The sequence below is a fragment of the Brassica napus genome, chromosome C1 (assembly GCF_020379485.1).
Source record: "Brassica napus cultivar Da-Ae chromosome C1, Da-Ae, whole genome shotgun sequence".
Classification (NCBI taxonomy): Eukaryota; Viridiplantae; Streptophyta; class Magnoliopsida; order Brassicales; family Brassicaceae; genus Brassica; species Brassica napus.
This window is the reverse complement of record NC_063444.1, coordinates 11,211,417-11,232,727: the sequence shown is the minus strand read 5'-3', so window position 1 is coordinate 11,232,727 and position 21,311 is coordinate 11,211,417. Positions and strand designations below refer to the sequence as shown.

The following is a 21,311-nucleotide window of genomic DNA, read 5'->3' as shown; positions in this document are numbered from 1 at the left end:
TAAATACTTGAATGCGCGCGTTGTAAACGCATAGAGAGACGACTAAAAGTTAGAAGATTAAGTCGGTGGGATATGAATATTGTTATGGCCACATCATAGCAATGAAAAGTCATACTAAACACTTAACAGTCTCTAAGGTAGTCTTCTAGGACATCGACTTGTCTATCTGAAAAGTCCATTTGGAATTGGACCATGCAGCTCATTGTCAAATAAGTTTCAGAGAGGTAAGCATTACAAATTCAATCTAACTTGCTTTAAATTATAGCCACAGTAAATACAGTATAAGACCATAGAATATTAGAATGGATGTGCATATTATCTTGTATGTACGTGTATATATGCTTAGACTATCGAAAAATACTACAAAATATAGGACATTCATCAAAGATATTCATTATTGAATCGAGTATTACTTGTTCTGCTTTGGATGAAGAAGCATTCTCATGATTTGGTTTGTCCATATAATTAGACCAATGTTTAATTCAATCGCTAGGAAACCACCGACGGTAGTAGAAAAATGAAAGTGTTGATGCTTAAATTATCCAAATACGAGATCTTTATTATTAATAAACCAGATATGAAACATGTATACTCTTCGATTTTATTCAGAGCGCAGCTAGTATGGATCATCATATTGATTATTATTATTGGGTTTTGCGTTGCTCCTATGATATTCCAGTCTCTTGATAATCACACTTCCATTCACGGACAGAAAATGACATTGTAGTTGGTTCCGCTAGGGCAAGTGAAAAGGCTGGTGGGATCATCCTTAGGATAACTATAGGCATCTGGACAACGTTGCTTGAAAAACATAGAGAGTGGGGTCGGTCCACAATTACCAGAGTTGCAACAATGTTCCTCCGTCTTCAACACCGGACACGGTCCGTTGCAAGCGCCGTCCATTCTTAGTTGGGCTGGACATTGAGCTATAATATCTCCCGTACACCTGTAAATGTAAATATATTTACACACTAAACATTTATTCAAATGGTTTCACGGAAAAATAAATATAATTTCTAAGACCGTACTTTAGCATTTGTAACTAAAATATCGACCATGATTTGGACATAAACAAAATAGTTTCATTATCTTTTGAAATGTATTTGAATATGTAATATATCTAGACCAATTTTCTTATAACATATCAGATACACCTGAATATCTTTTTCGTACTATATCTTACTTCGAAATTTAATTTACCTAATTTTGCGGGTGCATTGTCCAGATGCAGAACTGAATTCCATTGGAATATTGAATCCATCGATCACAGAAATATCGATGAAATCTTGGTCTGCATATTGTTTAAGAGAATATTCTGCCAATGTATTTGGTGCTCGTCCATAAGATTTGCACTCAAGTACACCATTACAATCTCCAGTTTGGCATCCACCTCTTCCAGAGACATCGAAGTTGCAGTTGGTACGACCCCAAATCCGAGCCTGGGTGGTACCTGGATCACCAGTAACGATCCACGTTTCGCCTTGATTGAGTCGCTTCCCACCGCCAGGCTTTCCCGGAGCAGATGTGGCAGCCCACACAACATATGGACAATTGTTCCTTACTGTGAACGTAGTCGCATCTGCTAAGATTACAAAGTATATGGTGATAAATGCAAAGAAAAAGACTGTGAGAAGTGTTTTTTGATAAATCATTTTTGAAACTAATCAAGCTTAACCAAGCAAGTAATTGTATAAGAGGCTTAGTCTTTGTTAGAGGGCGTTCTAGTGTTTATATAGAGATATATCACTTAAGGGGTAACATTGTAATTCATGGATAACAAATATGACAGTGAGAAATTTTATGGTTCTCCCATGATTTAATCTTGAAGCTATGCTCTAATGAGTTCTGGGATTTTTAATTTATGATTTGACTTTTATTTTTACAATTTTCGGCTAATAACTGGTTCTTATATCTCTTATTTAATGGTCGGTTTTTAAATTTTTTTAGTTAAAAGATAAAAGTTAAGAACCTAAAAACTTAACACTAAGAACTCGGGTTAATCATGATTTCAGAGTATCAGGATTGTTCTTATTTAATAAAAAATTAGAAAAAATGTAAAAAGAAGAGAGAGAATGTAGATATGATGCAGCTGCTATACAAATCATTAGAATACAAATTTCATATTAACTTGATACTAATTTGTATAGATGCGTGTGTATCAGTCCGATCCTGGGGGAAGCTGTCAAAGCAGCCACAGATATGTGGCACCACATTTCATCTATCGTAGTTGTTGATCTGTTATACTATAGCCTTCTAGTATTGAATTTAGGATTTCGAAATACGTTTGCTATCTTTTATTCATTTTATCATTTTATTTTATAGTTTATAACGTTTTAGTGTTTTATGTCACCATGCTTTCTTGATGATTTCCATCAAATATGAACACTCTTTTCAACATTTATCTTTTGCTTTTTTTGTTATATAACAATATTAGTCTACAATTATTATATACATGACTAATCAATTTATTTGAAGATAGACATGTATCGTAATTCGTAAACACGTCCCAGTCCCACCCACATACTAGAACGTCGACTATCTATCACTAGGATTTGTTAGGTATAAGAAAAAATAGGGTTGTAAGGCTGGTGGTCTTTTTAAGCTATCTTAACTTATACAAGAACTAAACATAATTAAATTAGCTCTATGTGTGTGCAAACGCTGATTAAAAAGTCATCTACGGACTAGAAATGCATAGACGTTTACAAATTTAAAATACAGCCATATAAATCAAGAATGTGATGATGGCCATGGAAAAGTCGTTCAGGACAGTTGTTAAGGACGCAAGCAAGATATTGTAATAAAAGTTCAATGAAGTTTTTGGCTTTGACTTGGCTTTACCTTGACTTAGAAAAGTAAACAACAACTCGAATTTAGATCATTTGGCGTATAGCCCCGAAAACAATGTGACATTAAATTGATATGTGGATGACATTATGTATTTTGTACGTAATTTTGAAACTTTCGAAAATTAGTTAAAAGTCATAGGAATATATATATATATATATATATATATATATATATATATATATATATATATATATATATATCAGGGATATTCGAATACTATATGCTTTACTCTGGTTGAAAAATCATACCCCATGATTTGATATGTCCTCAAAATTAGTCTTGTATTATCATCATAAGAATCCACCGATGGAGTAAAAAAAGTATGTTTTTTTTTGGTGTAAATGTTAAGATAAAAAAATGCATATATAACATGTTGAGGTGCTTATTTAATCCATCGATGGAGTAAGAAAAATATGTTGAGGTGCTTATTTAATCCAAAACCCTTAATACTGTATATACCATAAAATGCATAGTTTTCTTATATTAGCAAGCCATATAAACATGTCAACTACATCAACTTCGATTTTGTGTAGCGCAATTTGCAGATCACATAAGCATGTATGCATTAGTATAGGCTTGCGGGTAGAAGAGTTCCTTAAAATTTCTAGAGTTCAGCCGGCCCACTGACTCGGATCCTACGGTTGATTGCAAGCATCATAATGAAACTAAACTAAACCGAATCAAAACATACGTTCTCACCCCTAATGAAACTCTTTAAAATTATATTATATACTGTTATTATAGTGAAGGTAATTCTATTATATATTGCTATTAGAGTAAAATGGTATCAGATTACAATTGTAGATATAAGTCAATAACAGTCTAACAATCCAACTTCTCTATTTACTAAAATAATTTCATGCTACTAATTTCCACAAGTAGTCATTTCACGAAAATAGTGAAATTAAATATAAAAGTGAGAGACGACTTTTACAAGTCAAGTTTTCAGCAGTTTATGATGAATCTTCTTCACCGATTAGGGGTTTTCCACACACCGGAAGTGTACTTGTGAGTAATGTTGGAAAAGGGTCAGATGCTCCGCTTGATTTGTTTCGCGGCGGGTTGGCAGTTTTTTTGAAAAATTTGACATACATAATTAACAGATAAATAATGGATATAACTGCAATGCATTTATTTGGAATAAAAATTCATAGATGTTTAATTCCTTTGCATACTAAAATTTTTACCAGTTATAATAAAAAAATGAAAAGTATATTCCATAACATTCCATATTATTCCACAAAAAATTAATTTTCATTTAAATATAATTTGAAATAAAGAAAACGTGGAATGCTGATTTCATTCAATTAAATTATTTAAATAGTAATTCTTATTTTTTATACATTTTTTTATTTGTCATCAGTTAAACCCAAAATTTAGTAAATCTACTTCTGTTTCACTCGAATTTGTTGATTGCCCACGTTTTACTCGCAAGTTACAATAATCAAAATAAAAATTATTTTATATTTTTAATTAAAAATTTGTAATAGAAATTTTATATTATAATAATGAAACATATTTAAGAAATAAATGATTTTTAATTAGTATATTCATATATTATATAGTGTTTATAATTAAAAAAATAGATAAATAACATTTTTAACTTTTTTATATATTTGACGAATTAATAAATATCTGTGGTTTTAAATCGGTTGATGTGTATCAAAAATATTCAATCATCCACATCCGTCCTACATCATAAAAATCTTGATACGTAATTAGCCCATGGCAGATCAAGCGGAGCAGAATCCATGACTCTTGAACCAGATCCCCAACTCTATTTGTGAGTCTAAAAAATAACATTGTTAGTCATCAGCTTTCAATTCACCTCTTGAAAGCCTGGTTTAGTCAAAAAACAAAACAATTCAACTCTACTATTTAATTTTTAAGATTTGACCCTCGATCGTTCACTTTTATGACTGTATTATTATTTTGAACAGGGGCAAGGCCTTCGCACAAGCGCGGAACCGGATATGTTGTTGATGCGTTGTATAATTTTGTGTATCGGATTTTTTTTGTTTTGTTTTTTTTTACTTTTATTTTTTGGTGTTGTCTATAATAGTGATGAACAAAACATTGGAAGTCACACAGCATGATTCGGTTAATATAAGAATGACCAGCGAATTCATATCTGTTGATAATTTCATATCTTATCTTCGTAATGATTTAATCGACCATTAGCTTTATTAGCGTTTTCATGTTCAAAAGCTGAGGTTTATGGAGTTGGTTAGTGTTTACTTAGGTTGTTGTTAGTATATAGATAAAATAGTGTAAAGAAAAAGATATAAAATTTGAATTTAAAAATTTAACAATTTATACAAACAGTAAATTAAATTATTTTTTCTTATTTCACCCAAAATTAATTTCAAAAATATAAAACTGTAATAAACTTTTTTTTTTTTAAAAGTAATAACTCTAGAAACTTATAAAATTATATAGTTACAAAATTATTTATTTTAGAGTTTTTACTGGACTTTGTTAAAACTGATTTGTGGTGGAAAAAAATGCGAAATAGGTCAATCAAAAAAATAGAATTTGATATAGTTTTATGGCCCAATATAATGATTAAGTAAAAACTGGGTTTTAAAAATATTTGGGCTTAAAAAAAACTGGACCTTAAATTTGAAGTTTTGTCTGATTCTGATTAAACTGTTAGATCGTCAACTCTTTTTTTTCATTGTCGGGAAAGTCGACACAATTTCTTCTGATTCCTGTCGGTATTAAACGTTTTTAGTTTGTGAGATTGAAAAACGAAAATTATTTTTAAGTGTTATTTATGAGAAATTTGCTTACATCATCTTCGTCTGTCTCGGGTGTAGTCATTGATCTTGGGGGTTTCGTCAGCGTCAGATGTTAGACCTGGAAGAGAGAAGGTTTGAATATGTTAATTTGGTTGTTCTGTTTTGTTATTCGTCTCGGTTAGTTAAATGTCAACTGAAACCGTGGATTCTGATTTATGATTTGATGTTTTCCTTATTCGTTTGTCTAAACTTAAATTTTAAGAGTTATGATTTGTTTGCAGTTAGATTGTTTCAGACATACTTCCTAGGTTTCTGATTTCTCTTAAAGTTCAAAACCACAAGAAATTCGTTATACGCTTAGCTGGAGATAGTAGATATCATACTGATTGATTGTGGCAGGCAATTGTAGGCCTCTTTGTACACAATGTTGGCTATCGTCCTTTTCTCTTTCCCATTTCTGCTCATGTCTAAAATCTTGATGCCCTTGGGCGTAGTGACTCTTGACAGTACCACGTATAGCTGACTATGGTTGAAGACTGATTTAGGCAAGTAGAGCAACGTTTGACAAAATCTGTCTTTAGCTTTTATTTACTGTCATTGCATAACAAATCCGGATTGGAAACTGGCGTCGTGTCAAGGTGAATGGATGGTTGGATTCTATTGGTGACCGTATGATCTGTGGTAGCATGATAGGATCCGTCTTGGTTGTAGTTGTAAGCAGTTAGGTTTTAATAACTAATTGTTTTGTTCCGTTATATTTTAGTTTAACATTTGTTCTTAGTTTAAATGATTTTAATTACATATAGAATGTTATTTTTGTTAACTTTTATCACTATTTTATGTTAATCTTGTTTGTTGTATAAGACTCAAAATCAGTTTTCTGGGATTAACTAAATATTTTAATATGATTATTGCGATTCTAAATGAAATTCTATTTTATTTTTATTACTAGGGTATGTCCGCCCTACGGGCGGGTAATAAATAACAGAAATTACTTAAAATGTTTTAATTTATTTTTAACTGAAATTAAAACTAATTTTTATAATTTAATTTAAACTAAGTTTTATAGAAGATTATTATATTGCTTCTGTTAATATTTGTTTTAGTTTAACTATAGTAATAGTTAAAATTAGTATTTAAATTGCTTTTAGTGAAGTTATAAGTAATACGTAGTGTGGAGGTTGATCCATTCTAACTGAAAATATATTTAAGTTAGATAGACTACATAAATATTTAAAAATGATCATGACTATTTAAAACTGAAATATTAATTCCTTTGGTTGTTGTTAATTAATAGATAACTGAGTTTAATCTTTCATGGTTCGAACGTAATTTATTTACTTAGGATAAACATATGTTTGTTCAAATATTTTTTTTTGTAAAATTTTTGTTCAAATATAACATAGAAGGCCTTCAAAATATTGTTACATTTACTGCAAACCTCTGCTCCGTTCAATATGTCATGTATTTTTCTAAAATAAGAAGTGTTATTGAAGTCAGTAAATTGTGTTTCTTGTACTTAAACTACCAAATATTAAGCCTAATGGTTAAAATATGAAGATGGAAACATATAGAACAGGAAAACATAATTTTTATTTGTAATATTTGCTCATAATATAAGTTTATAGTACAAATGCTTGTACTTGAAAATGAGAAACATTTCAACAAAAGTATCGTGTCTCGACATGTAGGACATCTTATGTTCATTCGGATCCAGTAAATTATGCTCATTTGCGTAGAATTTGTTTTAAATTTGAAGGTTTGGTTACATATTAAGTATGAAACATTATTTCGGTGATTGTTTTTTTTATTCAGATTTATTTTTATTGCGATTAACTAAATTTTCTAATATAATTACTAAAATTGTGTTAATGAGGCTGTGTGAGCTGTTTTAATTGTGGCAATGTAGAGTTGACTTATTTGTTTTATTTTAGATTATGTAGCTTTATTGTTTTTTTACGTAATTTCGTGTATTTTATAATATATCTCTCATCGATACAAACTTCTATTTTTCATATTAGTCTTTTATTTATGTTAATGCTACGCCCGGGATTTTCCTAATTTTTTTTAATTTAATTGTGTTTCTATAATTATATTTTCTTATATTTCATATTAAAATATGCTATAACAATATAAGTTTAATTCATATATATTTTTAAATTTTCAGTTTTTTTTAAAAAATTTGTGATCTTTTTCTGTTACTACAAATACTATAACATGATATAAAATGAATAAAAATAATTGAGTCTTTGTTATGATCTTTTTTCTGTTACTACAAATACTAAAAAAATCTTTGTACCCAACCTAAAGCTTATTTTGGGTCTAAAACCATTAAATTCATAACTTTAAAGAGAATTAGAAAAAATATTTTGATACATTTATAATCAATTTTGTTCCATCTAATGTTACAGCTATTTTTGATTTATTTGCACCATCTTTATTTTTTTGCTATATATATATAATCAGTTTTGAACAATGACCCTAATATTATTATAAAAATACTGTTATTTTCTCATAATTGGCTGTTGAGCAAAATAGTTATTGACAAAGTATAACAAATTATGTTATGTGCTTAAAATCTATATAGTTGTCTTTGAATTACACATGATAATGCATGATATGTAACCGAGACTTTTTTAAAGAAAAATAACAATAGAGCCATCTTAAATATTTATAGCTCGTTTTTTTCTTGTTTTGAATACCCTAGCCTTACATTTTATTATCAATCTTGGATAATCTTCTTTGCTAAATAGGATATCATCTCTGCCTTTAACTTCTACAACCTTCTTGTCTTTTTTTTTATTATTAGTTTTGCTACAACCATTTGGTAACTTGAACACAACCGGTAACTATCTATGAGAACCATATTTCTTGAAAAACATTTTTCTAAAACCACCTAAAGCTAAAAACATTGTACTAAGTCATTTGTACAGACAGAACTTAGCACATAGTTTTTTTAAGCACATAGTTGTAATTGTGTTTTGCTATATTCGATTAAACATAGTGTAAAGTCATATATTTTACCATTGACTTTTGATAGCATTGAGTTATCTTCATATGGACACACTTTTCATAAACTTCATAGTAAAACACATCTGAGTTACTTATAAAGAAAATCATATGAGAGAGAGAGAGGCCAATACTCAAACTTCATCTAGGAAATCTTAATAATAACCACTACCTCATTTTTCACCATGAACAGCAACGCAATCTCTCGGTATATCGAACAAAAAGAAGAGCGAGTATTGCTTGCGAACAACACCAACGCTGAAGTATATAAGACCAAAGCCACGTCAACTCTGGTTCCTTTAGCCGGAAACAGCTCTTGTAAGCCGATATTCCCGACAAATCACTGATGTGAGCATAACTTATCATCCCCGTAACATTCGCAGTCGTAACACCGCTCTGTCTATTACTTGGCATCGCAAGACTGATTCAAATAAACAGACTATGTTTTTTATTGCAAGGCTCTCTCTAACTTTTTTCTATTCTTTCGTAATTTGGTTTTCTTACATAATGAAATAAGAAAGAAAACAAATAGATTCAGCAAAGTCTGACCTGTAAAATATGTAATCAGGGGCTTCATGTCTTTACTGCCTTTTGAACCCAAGAACTGAACCATAATAAACTATAGTTGACTACTTAATCTTACTTACTGCTTATCATAACAAAAATATTTAATAAGACACTTACCGATAGTAGACCTTGATAATGTCTCCTTTGTGAGTCTGAACATCACATTTCCAAGGCTTGAATTCAATACTGAGTCATCTTCCAATCACGCAGATTGAGAGATCAAGTTCACCATGGAAGTTGGTACCAGTTGCTTCCCAAATTTAACGACGCAAAAGAGCCTTTTTTAGCATACATTGTCACCAATCTTCAATTCTATCATATCACATCAGCTGACTTCTAGCATAAACTGAAGATGAGAAACAACAACATAAAGAAAAGGAGATCAGATCGATTGATGGCAAAGGTATGGGTTTCTGGAAAACAGAGAAGACCAATGAGATTAAATCAGAACGCCTATACCTGAGGTTAGAACAGCAAGCATAACCAAAAACTCCACAGATTTCATGGCGGCTGCAGGGACTAATCATCTATTCCTTCTTTCATTGATTTATATATGAATCTGAATGACAAAAATAATTAAAAACTAATATGATCATGAGATTTTAAGAATCATCGGAGGAGCATGATACTGGAAATTGTTTTTTTTTTTTTTTGGATTATACTGTGAGGATGATTTTCAAGGGGAGAAGGCTTACCGTTTTATAGGTAAAAAAGCACCGCCTAGAAGATGAATGAGTATCATTGAATGAGATATCATGCTTGATTTGCGTTGATGGGGTTAAGAAGTTTCTTAAATTCAATGAATCAAAACACTCGTCACGTAAGAACCAAAGAGCGCAGTAGAAGCTTGAGACAGTGATTCTTCCCGATCGACGATCCATATCTCTCATTGTTGGTCTGGAGATGGAAGAAGAGGACTCACCCTAATTTAGCTTTCGTCTCTGGCGAAGAAGGCTGGAACTTTCTTTTGGGCTGGCATATTTACAAAACAGAATAGCAACCCATTATTACTGAAAGCCCACCAAGAACTCGGTGAATTAAACAGAACTCGCGGAAGATTCGACATGTGTCATGTTCTGCTGATAGTATTAAGTGACGTGTAAGAGAGTTAACTTCTACTTTATATTATAAAATGTCAATATAGATATTTAATCTGTTTATTTGTTTTAGTATAAGTTATCTAATTTTATTTCTGTTATTTTATGTTTGTTATCGAGTTATTTTACATTATTTCTTTTTTGGAATATACAAGTATATTTTTTTTTAATTTTCATATCAATATTAAAATTATGGTTGTGGCTTTTTATTTTAATATTTTTTAAAAAAAAATCACATCAAAAATACTATAACTCAACATTTTCTGTTCACAATACTTACAAAATATACTTATTTTATCATTAAAAACAAATTTTAACGTATTTTTTTCTTAAAAGATAATTTATTCTCAATTATATATGACATTAATTTTAAACTATAAAATATTATAGTATTTCGGAGTTTTTGATATTTGAGTTTATAAATAGTATTTAAAAAAAAATTATTATTCAAAAACCTGATATAATTAATATTTATAAATGTATAAATTATATTATTGAAATTTGGAAATTTATTCGGTTGTTGATTCGGTTTCAATTCAGTTTCAGTTCTATTACAATATTTTGGTTTTACAGATATTTTAATTACACCCGGACCGATTCTCTCTTTCGGTTCTGTTTGGATAAATGTGCCTGAGTTACTTCATCTATGAGGAAACTTATTAAGTCAAGTGAGGATGAATTTTTTTATTGTCACTTCAAACTAAAACAAACCAGTAATTAAAAATATAGGAAGTGTTGTGGAGTGATTTGTTTGTTTAATTATGTGGTTTATAATAACAAAAAGGGGGTTGAGAGCGCTTGTTTTAAGATCAGACAGACAATCTTATCAGCAACCATGTTAAGATCATGCTTCAAAGTTAAGTTTTTCAGAGAATTTGATAACTTTCTTGAAACTTTTCATGGCTTCCTTTTTCCTATGGATACTGCTCAAATCCAAACCTTCTTCAACAGAGCATAGAACTCTCATCTCCCAACATAGAGTGCAGCTGACACTGGACTCACTCTATAAACCAGATTACAAACCATCCTAGGCACGCTTGACTTGGTTGCCTCTTGCCATGTTTTCTTTAACCGCAGAGTATGCTTCATCTTGTATCACCCAACGTCATTTTTCATTATCAGTGCAATCCCACATGAAGAAAGAAAAAAAAAATATGTTATGTTACCTATTAAGTCGTTGTAATTGAATCCAAAATCTAATCATAGTGCAGATCATTCGTCTGGTTGTAATAATAGCCGGACCGGAAGCATTGTCAAGCTTCCAATCTGTCACAACAGTATCAACAACACTACGTCAAATTATCTATAACTATGAAACGAAAAGTCAGAGAATATTGTGAAAGAACCTGAGATGACTCAAAAGAGGCAACTGTTTGGGTCACTGGTGATGATACTCTATAAAGTTAGAGGCATCAAAACTTAGAAGTCATAAGTCTTCTGTAAACTGTGTAATACGACAATGGAAGAATCAGATGCTGCTTGGGTTAGCTAAGTCAAACAACAAAAATTGCTGATGGGAGACATGACTATTAGTCTATTACAGTAACTATCTTAAGATAATGGTGGAGAAATACTTACTGCGTATACAATACTCCGGTGGTTTGTTTTGGCTCCTTGCTGAGCAGCTGCTATATATCTATGATAGCTAGAAGCATGCATCTCATACTGCAAAGCAAATACTTTGACACGGTTTCTAAGCTCACATATGTCTTTGTTGTGCATAGACTCTTCCCAAACTCACGCACAACTCCTTGTGCGGCTTGCCAAATTTTCTCGTTATATGAGCTGCCTTCCTCAGAAAATCCACTATTGTCTCGAAATCAGACTCTATACAGCCTCGGGTTGTCATCGCTGGTGTCCCTGTTGATTAAAAGAACTCAAGTTTAGGCAAAGAAACCTAGTAAATATGAATGTGAAATGCAATAACAAATATGTGAGCTTATGTATCCTTACACCGCCATGAGATATTGTACCATTGTCACCAAATATAGCAGTCTTGTTTAAGGTTATATGGCACATCTCACACACCTTATCGTAGACTTTCCCTGAATATCAGACACATAAAGAAAATCAGACATACTCTAAAATCTGGTAGGTAAGGTCGAGTGAATTCTCGTACCAGTTAATCCTAAAGGAGTGAGATCCCACAACAACAAATGGTTGTCTATGCCACCACCAGCCTGCATTTTTCGTCTAAGCAGAGCCGATGATAAAACTTGAGGGTGTTTTCTTCATCTGATAAAACTTGAGCGTTTTTCTTCATCTTCTGTATGTAAGCTTCAATAAAGTACGCAGAAGACAACAAATAAGTACTTTATACCACAACGATTAGATGTGTTACATATATGGATTGCACACTTTGTTTCTTTATATAATGAAGAAGAGGTTCCTTACTCTCAGATTAAGAAGGTTTTCTTTTAACTCTGCTAGAACTACAAAGAAATCATTGTCAGATTCACACAAACTTGTGAGCGACGTGGCGGTCTCAGTGAATTTGTGGGTCAGGTTTATTCGGATAGTAGGCTCTAATACAAGGGATAACCCTTCCCGTTTAGTCGTCGGTATGTGCTTTTAGTCGCGTGATGTTCTGTAGGCGTCTCTGCTCGCTCAGAGTAGCGCTTGCCTTGACTCACTTTTATAGTGGGATACAGTTTTACTCGGTGATAGATCATCTTGGATAAAGCGACGGGGATCGGTGTTGCTGGTTAACCGGGAACCGGTTTAAATTAAGACCAAGAATTGATTTCAGCCCGATAACCTGATTGAGAATCGGTTCGAGCGAGAAACCGAACCGTCGCTAGTAGGTTTCTAGGCATTTAGGCGGCCTTTTGAGGCCCATTTAGGCCTGTGTAGACCTAATGATTGTGCTCGGAGAACGTGCCTTTGTTTTTGCTATAAATAGGTCTCTCTCCTTTGCTTTCGTCATTCTTCTCTGCAGATTCAGGTATCCCGTTTTCTCTCTACTTTTGCTTTCTCTCTCTAGATAGGTTTTTCTTCGTATAGACTCGTTGGTATCATTCCGCAGTTGTAGTCGTTCCCTGAATTAAGGAACATGCCTCCGAGAAGTCGATTGTCGCAGGAAGAGAAAGGGAAGGACATCGCAGATTCTCCGAGTCCGACCAGAGATGTGTCAGCGACCGATAGTCCCCTGGACGATTTTGACTTGATTCATCGCGATGCTCTTCGGGACACGGAAAACATGACTCTATCTCAGCGTCTTTTGGTCTATGATGCTCATAGGATGATTCGTGATGAAGACGCCGATCGTGTTGAAGTCGGGAGCAGTGATGTGAGCGGAAGTGAGGATAGAGGGAGAGATCAAGGCGATACTGCGACTGGTTCTGAACGTGGCGAAACTGAAGAGTCTGATCGGTCTCCGACACCTTTGAGACAGGTTCGCGAGAGAGTTTGTTTCGACTAGATAGACTGTCGCCCAACTATTTACCATCCTGGTGGGATCTTCGAAGAGCTGGCTTCGCTGCCACCCGGGCTACTACGGGACCCGCGGGCTCAGTCGTGGGGGAACGTGTTTGGATCTTCTACTTCTCATCACACCGTGAGGAATATGTTAAGGGTGAGTGGCGGTGCTGGCGTTACTTACATCATCCCATCTGCCGAGCAGCGTCCCTGGTCGCCTCCGGTCGGTTACCAATGCGTGTATGAGTCCTATTTCGGGGATCATACGAAGCTATAGTTCCCGATTCCCCGGTTAGTGACGTCCTACGCATTCCGCCGAGACATTGCCATTTCTCAACTTTTGAACGGGTCGCTGCAAATAGCCGTCATGCTAATGGTAATGGCAGCTGAGATGGACATCTCGATGAACGTGAGGGTCTTCGAAGAGTTGACTTTCACGAAAGCGGAGCCAAACGAGATCTTCTCAGTGAAAATGCGTTCGAACTACAACGTCTTGACCGGCCATCCAAATAAGACGCATGATTGGCAACGCGTATATTTCTTTGTGAAATCCGATGAACATGCTTTCGAAGAGCCGTCGGGGGACGACTACCGTGGTCTGTGGAACCGGCAACTCGGTAGAGACTCATCTGCTGGAGTTTCGTTTTAGTCGTTAGTCCTAATTTTTCTTATCCTTGTATTTGCAGTTCGTCATCCGAATGCGATCGCCTACCCCGAGAAGTTTTTCGAAAGTGCTCAAGCGATCGCGGCGCATAGTCATCTTTGTTGGCCGGATCTTAGTCGGGAGTAGATACGTCGTCAGCAAGCTAGGATCACTAAAGGTAAGCCTGCTGATTGTTTTTAGGGCCTACTCGAGTTTCCTTTTGTGATTTTCATGTTGATTCTCTGCTTTTGCAGTTGATTGGGAGTCGAGGCTTCCTTGCGTTCTCGGTCCCCGTAAGTCGCGCCTTCCTTTGTTTACTCGCAAACAACAGAGACTTCTCGACAAAGCCATAGAAATGGACGGGGTTCCGGACCTAAGCGCTCTGTTAAAAGGGAAGCTGCAACTGCTCACGAAGAAGTCGACTACAGTCGATCCTCAGGGACCGTCTGACTCCGGAGTCGACGTCACTTCTGAAGGTGGTGGAGCCTCCAGAGAAGAAGCCTCCAGAGAAGGAGCCTCCAGAGAGGAGGGTCCTATTGCAACCGATCAGGGGGGGACAGCAGAGACTTCTGCTTCTGGTCCCAAGAAGAAGAAGAAAAAGACCAAGAGGACTAAGGTGAGAGCGACCGACGAGGTTCCTCCCGAAGAGTCTGCTCCCGTCAATGCGACTTTGACTGACGAGGTTCATCCCGAAGAGTCTGCTCCCGTCGACGCGACTTCCGAGGGTTCGATGTATAAAAAGAAGAAGGATGGGAGAAAAAAGTCTCGTGGCGGGTTTAGTCGGGGCGGCATCAGGTGGTCACCCGAGGAAGAAAACTAAGAGGTCTGTTGAGGCAGAGCCCCGCCCTTCTACCTCCGACGCGAACGTTGCTGACGCGGCCATAGTCGACGCTGTTGGGGAAGCCAGCGGTACTCCTGGACCTGAAGGTTTCGTCGCGAGAAGGAGGTTCTGGTGGTGAACCCGCGAGGTCTGAACCTGAAGGTTCCGTCGCGAAGAGGAGGAGGGTCGAATTTCCTTATCGCGTCGAGTTTTCCTACAACGAGACAACTCCCCTGATCCTTAATCCCCTTAGGTGTGCGGAGCTGACGCGTCAAATTCGTGGTGGGACGAAGGAGATGCCGCAACTGGAAGACCTTTACTTCAAGAATGAATACATCGACGCTGCTTCCTCGAGAGCGCGGGTATCTGCGCTTCCTTTCAACTTTTGTCTCCTTCTTTGATTTATTGGGTTGATCCATCTCACGTAGTCCGTGTTTGTCATTTTATAGAGTGACGGGAGCATGAACTTCCTTGTCGAGAAATACGACAGTGCCCTGAAGCAGACGATGATCCAGTTGGGATCTTCGGAGAAGCTCACTCAAGCAAGATTGAAGGCCATTGAGAGGGTGAGGGATGAGCATAAAAAGGCTAACGAGAAGGCTGCGAAAGAGAAAGAAGTCCTTCGAGTGAAGTTTGAAGAGCTGGAGGGTAAGCTCAAATCCGCCGGCGCGGCCAAGAAAGAGCTTGCCCGAGAGAACACCCGTTTGGAGCAAGCGACTGCGACCCTTGAAAAGGAGAAGACAGAGCTACTCGAGGAAAGGGACGCTGCGGTTGAGAAATTGATCAGAGAGAGGCAACGCTTGAGAGACTCCCGGGGACTCGAGGTTACTCGTGAGAGGGAAAGGGTCAAAGCTGCTATGATCGAGAAGGCAAACGGCTGCTTTGGTCGCGTGCGCGACCATCTAACTCGCTTCGACGCCTTTGGGAAGGCGAAGAATCTGTACGGTCAAGCTTCGGGGACGAGGAAGTGCCTCGAGATGATAAAGGCAAGTGGGACGGAGATTCCGCAAGAAATGAACGACGTTTTTATCGAGCAGGAGAAACTCTACGAGGCGGAGGCTACGAAGCTTCGTGTAGATCCGCTGTCTGATAGCGACCTCACTCTTTCTCCGCTGGTTCTCCCTTCTCGTTTCGTCGAGGACAGGTTTAGAGCGTCGTTTGATCCTTATGGATCGAACGTAGATTTGATCGGACCAGGGATGGTTTCTCAGCTCATCACCTCACTCGAAATTACTGAGGAGCCATCGGAGGAGCCATTGGTCGATGTCACATCGGTCCCGGCCGAGCGCGTCGAGGTCCTGGAGGGAGGTGGTCCTAGTGAACGTACAGGGAACGAGAACCTCGAGGAGGTCCCCGGGAAAGACAACCTTGAGATAGGCAACATTCTGGCTTGAGAGGAAGAGGCCGGGCACGTGAGCATCGAGGATCCTGTCCTCGTCTCGGATTCTTCTTCTGAAGGACGAGAAGGCGAAGAGGTGGAAGACGATAGAGTCGAGGAGACGTCGTCGTTGCAACCCGTCGAGGAAGAGAAGACCGACGAAGTCGGGAATAGAGATGTTCCTCCGCCTCCTGCTGTGGACTCTCTTGTCTCTATTCCTACTCGGGTGGAAGACCCGACTGTTACTGAAGACCCAGTCGGTCCTTCTGCTCTTGGGACGCCGGAGGAGATCGGTCAAGATTATGCGCCTTGACGCTTTATCTGTGTCTTCTTTTCTTTTTGTGTTTGTGGTCTTGATAGACCATGTTGTTGTATTACTAGACGTACTTTTATTTTATCGGCAAGTCGCTGTTTTCAAGCAGACTTTTAGATTTGCGGGTTGTTGTGTTCCCAATCTGTACTTGCAATTTGCCTAAGTGAATTTCAGTTATCTTTAGAGTCTTGCGATATGTTCGCCTAGAGACAATAGATCCTCGACCTTTGGCTTTTGCAAATAGATAACGACACAACCCGCTAAGAGACTTTGTTCAGTTCTTGTCGTGTTTCGATTGAGATAACGTCTAGACGCGTTTTTCTACTTTGAAAACAAGAGACTGAGTCTAAGAGTAGAAGGTTCTTTTTACGCGTTTTCTCAAAGACTATCGAGTAAATGGGTAGCTAATCCTTTACGCGTTTAGTCTAGAAAAGGTTAAAGATTCACTCCGTTTGGTCGGTCAGTGCTCTTTGGGCACAGATGACTCGCAACCGTTTGGTCCTTAGGCTAAGTGTCTGATCAGGACATAGCTAGGAGATGGAACGTGAGTGTCTGCGTACCCCCTGCTGGAGGTACGGGAGCCGTTGGGTTCGACAATCGGTATTTACTCGATCGGAGTCGAAACAAAGAAAAAGATTTTGATTTTGGTTTTGTTACAGCTGGACCGGTTAAGGCTGCCTACGTACCTCGGTTGAGGATCAAGCCATTCGTAGTTCGTTTTTCTCGAGTGAAAGTGGCCGTTGGAAGCGCATTTACTCGGTCGAGTATAAGTAACCGCGGAGGTGCATCTACTCGGTTTTTTTTTTTTTTTAAAGTAGAAGCGTCTTAGATGCATTGAGTTCTATGCTCTAGACACTTCTTCTCCGCTTGACGTTTGAAGTCGGTAGACTCCTGTTTTCACAACTTTGATTATTTTGTAAGGTCCTTCCCACTTAGCGCCGAGCTTGCCGGCGTTCAGCTACTTAGTGTTCTCGAAGACTTTGCGCATGATAAAGTCGCCGAGTTCAAGGGGTCTGGCTCGGACCTTTTTGTTGTAGTAACTCTCTATCTGATGTTGATAGTTTTGGATTCGCAGCAGAGCTTGGTCCCGTCGTTCTTCAATTTCATCGAGGGTGTCAAGCAGCATCTCTTTGTTGAGTTCGACGTACTGGGGCATTTTTGAGCGTCGGAGGCTTGAAACGTTAACTTCTGCGGGAGCCATAGCCTCGACACCGTATGCAAGAGAGAAAGGTGTCGATTTGGTCGACCCTCGTGGTGTTGTATGGTGGCTCCATAGAACTCCGTTGAGTTCGTCGGCTCAATGACCCTTTTTCAGGTCTAGACGTTTCTTAATGCCGTCGATGATGAGCTTTTTGGAGGATTCCGCTTGGCCGTTTCCCTGTGGGTAACGAGGGGTAGAGAGGCTCAAACGAATGTTCCATTTGCTGCAAAACTCCTTGAAGTTGTCCGACATTAACTGTGATCCATTATCAGTAACGATTTTGTACGGTAGACCGTGGCGGCAGATGATGTTTTCCCAGACGAACCCACGGACTTCTTTGTCGGTGACTTGAGCGTAGGCTTCAGCTTCGATCCATTTGGTGAAGTAATCAGTGAGGACGAGAATGAAACGCCGCTGGCGGGAGCATGGAAGAGGTCCTATGATATCCATTGCCCATCGCATGAACGGGTACGGCGCGACTGTCGTTCGTAACATTTCGGTTGGACAATGGATGCTTGGTGCATGCCGTTGGCACTTGTCGCAGTTTCTGGCGTAGGACTCGCACTCTGCGTTCATCGTCGGCCAGAAGAAGCCTAGGCTTCTCACTTTGATTGCTAATGCTCGTCCGCCCGAATGGTTTCCTCCAGCGCCTTCGTGTGTTTCGGCCATAACCCTGACCGTTTCTTCGCCGTGGATACATTTGAGTAGTACTTTACTCGCAGTCCATCGATGGAGTTCGTTGTCTAGGACGACATAATGGGCACTGCGCGTTTTTAGTCGGCGGGCCGCCCATTTCTCGGTTGGAAGTTCTCCCTTTGAGAGATAGTCGATGAACTCAGTTCGCCAGTCGGGGCCGAACTCATCAGTAACGAGAGTGTCGGTTTCGGTGACTGGGGCTATGATGGCGGTTTGGTCCGTCGAGATATTGATGCTCGGCTTCTCAATGCGGTGTATTGGAATAGTTCGTTTAACTTGGTCATAATTTGCTCACGTGTCGCCTCAGGAAAAAAAGAAATGTCTCATTATATTATAGATTTTTATGTTGATATTAATGCATTAAAATACGCCTTCCGTTTCAGAAAGATATATGTTTTAAGTTTTTCCCACTTATTAAAAAAACATATCAAATTTTAATTATTAATGCATTATTTTCCGTTATCAATTATTCCCTACAGTTTTTAACCAATAAAATCTTTATAAACACCATTATGTTTTTTAAAGTTTACAATTTGCAATTAATTTATGCATTGAAAATGTAAAATATATACCTTTTTGAAATAAATTTTTTTCTAAAATATGAATCTTTTTGAAACGGAGGGAATATACTTTACAGAAGAGGTTGTTTTCTAACGGAGTATATTTTTAGTTTGTTTTTCTTTTGCAAAATTTCTTTTTTAACTTTTTTTCAACATGTATAGGAATTAGGAAAGTGCAAACAAAAAGGCCTCGTTGTACATGGAAATGTTTTTAATACTATTACGAACTGCTGACTTGGCACCTGCAGAAGAATAAGATAAGAGTAGTTTTGAATACGACTAAGGTTCATAAAAGAGAAATTAGGTCATATGTCCATTGTATATGAGAAATTAAGTTTCTACATATAATAAATGCTTAGCTATGATATTTTGTGTATATTATGTATTAATTGATTTTTTACTCTTGGTATCACACACGCCATACATTTTTTTCTTCTCTCTATTTATAATTTCATCTCTTCCATCTCCGATTATTTCGTTTTCTTCCCGCCGCAGTCACTTCTATTTTTACCATTACCACCATCGTTGTCACCGATTGTTTCATTTTTCGCCATTATTACCGCTTCCATCATAGTGTCTCCATTGTTTTCTCTTCCACCATCGCAGATGCCGTTTATTTTATTCTTCACCACTAGGGGTGGACACGATGCAAGTACTTGCCGATTCTTGGTTACTTGCTACTTGACTTGCCTTGTCCGAGTAATTTTTTTTACAACTTGATACTTGACTTTCTTGAAACAAGTACTTGGAAAAAAATTGATACTTGCAAGTAATTTGCATTGCCTTGTTACTTGCTAAACCAAGTAATTGTCTCTTGATTACATAAAAAAAAAACACATATTCTAGATTTTTAACATCCAAAAGTCACATAAATTTTCAAATAAATAGACAAAAATGAAAATAAAACCATATGAAACTCAATGTTCCTCCATTTTTTTTCGATGTTCCAAATTTTTTTTGCAAGTAACAAGTATTATTTAGTAAGTAACAAGTATTTTATAGAATGAGTAACAAGTAACGAGGCAAGTACTAAAAAATAAAACGATACTTGATATTTGCCTTGTCCTTGCAAGTAGTAAATTTTTTTGACTTATTATTTGCCTTGCTAACGGCAAGTACTCGGCTTTTCAAGGCGAATACGGGTCAAGTCACGAGTATAAGGCGAGTATCGAGTAATGATGCCCAGCCCTATTCACCACCATCATCGTTTCCACCATTGGCGCCACCTTCTCCATCGTTTTTGTCTTCCACCACCGTCACCACTGGTGATCTCTTTAATTGTTTCCCAGCGTCTCATTTTCTCTTCCTTCTTATGCAGTGGTTTCTTCCTCTCATCAACTCTGGCAACTGAACTAGTTTCTCTTCTCTACTAATCATTTCCCCTTTTTCGCCTTGTTATTCTTCTTTTTCTGTAAATCTGTTTAGTGCTATTTTATTTAGTGAACATAGAATAGAAATATGGCTTTACGGTAAGAGATACGTATTATTATTATACAGTATAACCTCTTTAAATTAATACTCTATAAATTAATGTACACTAAAAATCTCTATAAAATAATATAATTTTATAGTCATAAATTGAGTTTTTGGTTCAATTAGTATATCGATAAATTAATATCTCTATAAATTAATAAAAAAATTATAGTTTTGGTTTAATCCCAACATTATTAATTTATAGAGGTTTCACTGTATTTTGTTTATGCATCATTTTATGAATTAGTTAGTTTTTATTTATTGATTAAGACTAAGCAATTACAAGTAATTGCATACCAAATACTATATTACTGGAAATTGAAAATGGCTAAGAAGGTGTTAAACATTCTTAACCAGTAAAACAAAGACTATATCATTTAAATATACAATGTGGTATAGTATATGATATGCTATAATTAAGTTTTTATAATTGGAAAAGATGGACAACTCCGACGACAGTGACACCAACTCCTCCGCAAATCGTATGTTCTCCTACATCTTATGATTTATATGGCTTATAACAACTACAATACTATAACGTTTGTA

General features: G+C 36.6%; 2 protein-coding genes across 2 annotated transcripts; one reads left to right on the top strand and one right to left on the bottom strand.

The window, feature by feature from the left end:
• Positions 1-538: 538 nt before the first annotated feature.
• LOC106355231 (thaumatin-like protein 1) lies at positions 539-1,712 on the bottom strand. Its single transcript, XM_013795217.3, has 2 exons — positions 1,201-1,712; positions 539-946 (listed from the first exon to the last, which is right to left on the bottom strand). Exons 1-2 carry the CDS (start codon positions 1,650-1,652, stop codon positions 703-705), a joined length of 696 nt encoding a protein of 231 aa, XP_013650671.2. The 5' UTR covers positions 1,653-1,712; the 3' UTR covers positions 539-702.
• Positions 1,713-14,060: 12,348 nt separating this feature from the next.
• On the top strand, positions 14,061-16,835 carry LOC125579796 (meiosis-specific protein ASY2-like). The gene is made up of 7 exons (XM_048743649.1): positions 14,061-14,298; positions 14,368-14,445; positions 14,579-15,049; positions 15,120-15,270; positions 15,398-15,506; positions 15,594-16,493; positions 16,542-16,835. Exons 1-7 carry the CDS (start codon positions 14,061-14,063, stop codon positions 16,833-16,835), a joined length of 2,241 nt encoding a protein of 746 aa, XP_048599606.1.
• The last annotated feature ends 4,476 nt before the right edge of the window (positions 16,836-21,311 follow it).